Here is a 5208-nt window from a genome sequence, read left to right as displayed (position 1 = left end):
ATATCCTCCGCGCTCTTGCACTTCACAATCTGGTGCGTCTCGGGAAAGGACTTGGTTCCTTTCTTCCCCTGCATTTATCATTGAATATCAGGCAAGGTATCAAACAGAACTGACACAGAGCAACCAATGCAGACCAATGCAAACAAAAAGTGCAATCTAAGTGGGTGGTGGTGGTTGAGGAGATAGGCTTTAGATCAGAGGGTTGCAGGTTCGAATCACACCCTTCAACTCCTTATCTCACTCCCTGGTTGAAGTCCCTTGAGCAAGGCACCTAAACCACACTGCTCCAGTGACTGTATCCAATACCCTGTACCTTAAATAACTGTAAGTCGTTTTGGATAAAAGCGTCAGCGAAGTATAATGTGATGTAATGTAATTATGCAAAGCACAAAGGATAATAAGTATCGATGTATTTTCTGACTGCAAAACAAGACATTCTATATAGAGAAGCAAGTGAATATTTCATCATATTCTCATAAATGGGCTTGACCAATAGGCCTACTCAACGTTGTTGATCAGAAAATATGCCATCATCATAAGGAGGATATCACAAACAGGAAATACAGTGTCTGTTCATATGTTTTCTGTCAGAACATGTCAGACACCATTGTATTGTCGTTTGTAGAATTTGGCAGTTTCAAAAATACTTAGTTGGGTCAGATTTGTCACACATCTGGACATGAATGTGAGATGTGATACCAGGGTAGACGTCCTGCATGTTGAGCATCACACCGATCCTAGCACCCTGCTCCAGAGTGCCAGAGTACTGGTCTGGCTTCACGTAGAACAGCTTGACACACAGATCTTGGAATTTTGGTTCTACAAGCAAAAAAGAGATAAATACGTAAGGGTTAACGTTCGGCGAGAAGGTCGCTACCGTGGAATAGCAGCACGACAGAGAGAATCTTTAGACCCCGACGCGGAGCGGAGGGGTCTTGTTCTCTCTGAAGTGCTGCTATTCCACAAAGCGACCGACTCGCCGAAAGTTAACCCGCTTATTATATGGATATACTTAAATGATTCACACATGGCGGGGACATTTCTTTAGACCTATTTAATGTTAACCCTGTGAAACCTGAACCATGAAAGCAATGAGAGAAAATTCAAATTTTTTGGAATTTGCTTCAATATTGGTCCCTTATAAGAAATGTAAAAAAAAAAATCAAAATTTTGTTAAGGTCGCTGAGATATTTAATGCATCATATATGATGCATCAGGCTTTTAATGAATGAAAATTCCAATTTCATGACCATTGAAAAATGACTTTTAATGCATTTACAACTTTTTTTTTAATTTAAAAAAGTTGTCAGACAATTTAATTTGAGGATTATCTTTAGATATTTAGTGAGATCCTGCCATTTTTTTAAGCCTATCCTTGTTTTAGCAGGACCATATTTTACATTTCCCACAGCCTGGTTGGGTAATTTTTTAAAATCTATGTAAAAACATAGCTGATCGAATGCTCAACAACCTATTTATGAGTGTAATATAGATCATTATTCATTTTTGATGTGTAATTTGAATATATGGGTCCATTACTACAATTGGACCATTTCTCCATTCACTTCAATGCATTTTTTACGAGATCATAATTTCAACATTTTGCATTACATTTTCAAAATTGCAAGTAAAACCTGTTTCTTAAGGCAATATCTTTGTCTTGAAGTAAAACAACTTGTGTGTTTTGTTAAACGATCGTCGTGGTGTGCTTTGTAAGTTTCCCTATGGAGCAAATGCATTGATGGCTGACTTCCTGCCACCGCCGGATGGTGCTTATATGTCTCATCAGTTTTAGCACGATCTCTCTGCAACACGGTGTAAAAATATAAACTCTTCCTTGCTTAATTGCACAAAGCAAGTGTTCAAATTAAAGGATGTAGAGTTATATTTCGGAAATTTGTACACAAACCTTATGCAATTTGACGAAATCTCAGCGTCGGTCAGGGAAACCGCTTCTACCCCATTTTCCTGTTTTTCGCCGAGCTGTGGTCAACTTGTTGTCGACCGCTGCTCTCTTGTGGCGGTTTCCGTGTACTGCAGGACGTTTGGAAATGACACGCAGGATGTTTTTCAGATCGATTTTTTTTTGTGTCAGCGTGGAGAGGGCTTTGAATTTGATGAGACATATATGATGCATCCGGCGCGATAGGGTTAAGATTGTTGCTGCGCAAAACAAAACAGTGCCGTTGTGGAACACCGCTAGGCAACAGCTAGGTAGCCAGGACAACAGGTGTTGTCTATCACAGCAGCTGATTAGAGTCTTGTTGAAAAGTCGCTTTAGCAGTGAAAAGTCTTGTTGCCATTGACAGCGGTCTGTTATAGACCAACCCGTCCGTTATCGAAAAATAACAGACGTGCGAACGTTGGGGAGCCCCGTTGAAATGAATGGAGCATTCGACCGATGACGTCACACCATATAATAATTACTGATAACAGTGTCAAAATCAACAAGATGGAGCACTGTCAAGAAGACATCACAACTGTCTGCCTTATACTTATTATTAGGGAGGGGTTAAAATAGCTAATACTGTCGTGTATTTTGTGCTGCAATATGGGCCTTGTGTAAGGAATCGCCTATCAATCAGACTGGGAACTAAAGGCTATTGGGCATTCCTTCTATTTAAGCTAGTAAGTGTTCAAATTATTTGTCTTTCTATTTTATGGAGTGAAATGCTTCTATCTACACAATGAAAATTAACGTTAAGAATAACATTCTGCTCTTGAAAATGACAATGGCTAACCTGCTCCGATGATTTTTACCCCGTCGTTGATCTGATCTTTGGGGGAAGGAGCAGGCCAGCGATAAGGAACGGATACGCCCTCCAGAGTCAATTTAAATGGTGCACGGACTGTGGCACCATCCTTGCATTTTATGTCAATGCCCTCATGTGTTCTCTGGTTTCCATTCGATCTGTAAAAAAGTAAATTTTAATTCCTTAAAAAAATGTTTCTATTTTGTTCAGCTTCATTATGTGTTTGCACTGCAACTGATTGTATGGCATTGTTAGCCTATATCAACAGGGACATCAGATACCACCTCATGAAGAAAACTTCCTTTCTCATTCACAGTGTGTACGGTTTACTATTTTATGGACTAGCAGCCTTTGACTTCTTGTGTGTCATCCAGGGCTGAACTGGGACCAGATAAATGACTCGAGCACTGTTGGAATAGACCACTACATACTATAAAGATCAGTCCACGCCAATTGAACCAATCTCCACACACTCAAAAAATGCAGAGTGCATGGAGATTTGTTCAGTTGGCGTGGTATGAGCCATGAATGATGGGCTCAGTCCAGCGTGTTAAGGAGGCACCAATAAGCCACCTCAGCTAAATTGTGGTCCGATCTCTAAGGTAAAAAAAAACAAAAAACACACAAGCTTCGGTCCCTGAGGACTGTTGGCCCACCAGGAAAATGTGTGTCAGATAACAAGTCCAGTCCTGGTGTCATTCATGCGTCTATGTCTTTTACCTCCTGCCCGCACCATAGCCTCCACAGCCGTAATTATCACAATCTCTGACTTTGTTGAAAAAGACTCTGGTGCACAGTCGACCAAATTTTGCCTGGCGAGCCATGAAGAAAGGCTGGGTCTCTAAAAAATGAAAACAGAAGTTATGCCAAGAACTATGACGCTATATTTTTCATTTGTGTTTTTATGTCTATAGGCCTACAGTACTGATATCCAACAAACCAATGGAGTATCAAACTTCCAGAGTAAACCTTTATAACCCCAGATAGATTTACAACAGTGTGGAGAGGCAAATCACTCCAACAGTGGAGTCAAAAGTCAGTGTAAAATGTTGCAGGTGTCCAGTGTAACTGTAGCTAGATGATTTCTTCACATCCCAGTGTTGATATTCACACAATACTGAATAGAATTGGCAAACGTTGCACTGAGTAAAAACATTTTTAGTAGGACCAGTTGTTATCTGAAATTGAATTCATTTCAACTCTAAATTAGTTATATTGACACACCCAACTTCTTACAATCCAGTGGCTGTGCATTAAACAATTTGATCAATATGTTATTGACAGTACAAGATAGGCCTACTTCTCTTTTTGTCAGATGAAAACATTGTCTTTTTTATTAGAGCTGTAATGACCTAACACCAGAGACAATAAAGTCTGTTTTTTTCTGACTTCAATGTGAATAATTGGCTAAGCCCTTTATGTCACAATAACCATTGGTGATGAATGGATTTAGAAGATTATCGTGACATATTCAGTACAACATGTTACTTTCTCCCCCATTTCTGACTTGTAATACAGTACATTACCAAAGCATAGTACTACAACTACATTCACAACTTCTACCAGCCAGCATAGTCAAAGACAACACTGATAACAGCAGCTTAGAGTCATGCTTTCTTCTATCCACAGTGTAGCCCATTATAACAGCTGTATGACATACCCTTCCACAACAGAAGCACCAGTATGACTATGAGCTTCATTCTTCTCTTTGTTTCCAGTGATGATCTGTAATGTAACTACTGCAGGTGTGTGACTGGGGTGTTTGAATATGGGACTACAGCTTAGGTGTTTTTATGTACACTGAGGACAATAGGTCTTTAACGGAAAGTATCCTCATCCAAACCACTCCCACACGCATGCATGCATGCACGCACGCACGCACACAGGGATGCTGTCATGCACGCACACACGCGCTGACACACACACACACACACACACACACACACACACACACACACACACACACACACACACACACACACACACACACACACACACACACACACACACACACACACACACACACACACACATGGGCGAGCACAATGTTTTATCATTGGGGCAGGCCTGAATCTGTCCATTGATGGGACAAATAAAAGTTTCTTGGTCTGAACTTGACTGAACACAAACATATACACACACAGGTGCGCGCGCACCACAAACAGGGGCATGCATAGTACTTGTCTGGTTTCATGTACCACAGCTTAAAACAAAGAATTTCTACAAGCAAAAAAGAAAATCCTACTGATAACAGTGTCAACATTAGAAGAGCAACGAAACAGAGCACTGTAAATAAGACATCATAACTGTCTGTTTTAATTAACAGGGAATATCTTATATAATTTGTGCTGCAATATAATAGTTCTTGTGTAAGAAATAGCCTATCAATCAGACTGGGAAATTGAAGAGATGAGAAAATATAGGCCTACTGAGCATTCCTTCTATATACGGTAAG

General features: G+C 40.1%; 1 protein-coding gene across 1 annotated transcript; it reads right to left on the bottom strand.

Moving 5' to 3' along the window:
* Positions 1–320: 320 nt before the first annotated feature.
* On the bottom strand, positions 321–4499 carry LOC134440686 (leukocyte cell-derived chemotaxin-2-like). Its single transcript, XM_063190816.1, has 4 exons — positions 4414–4499; positions 3474–3594; positions 2742–2911; positions 321–819 (listed from the first exon to the last, which is right to left on the bottom strand). The coding sequence occupies exons 1-4, from the start codon at positions 4451–4453 to the stop codon at positions 638–640; spliced, it is 513 nt and encodes a 170-aa protein (XP_063046886.1). The 5' UTR covers positions 4454–4499; the 3' UTR covers positions 321–637.
* Between the last annotated feature and the right edge of the window lie 709 nt (positions 4500–5208).

This window comes from Engraulis encrasicolus, chromosome 23 (assembly GCF_034702125.1).
Source record: "Engraulis encrasicolus isolate BLACKSEA-1 chromosome 23, IST_EnEncr_1.0, whole genome shotgun sequence".
NCBI lineage: Eukaryota > Metazoa > Chordata > Actinopteri > Clupeiformes > Engraulidae > Engraulis > Engraulis encrasicolus.
This window is presented reverse-complemented; position numbering and strand designations above follow the sequence as displayed.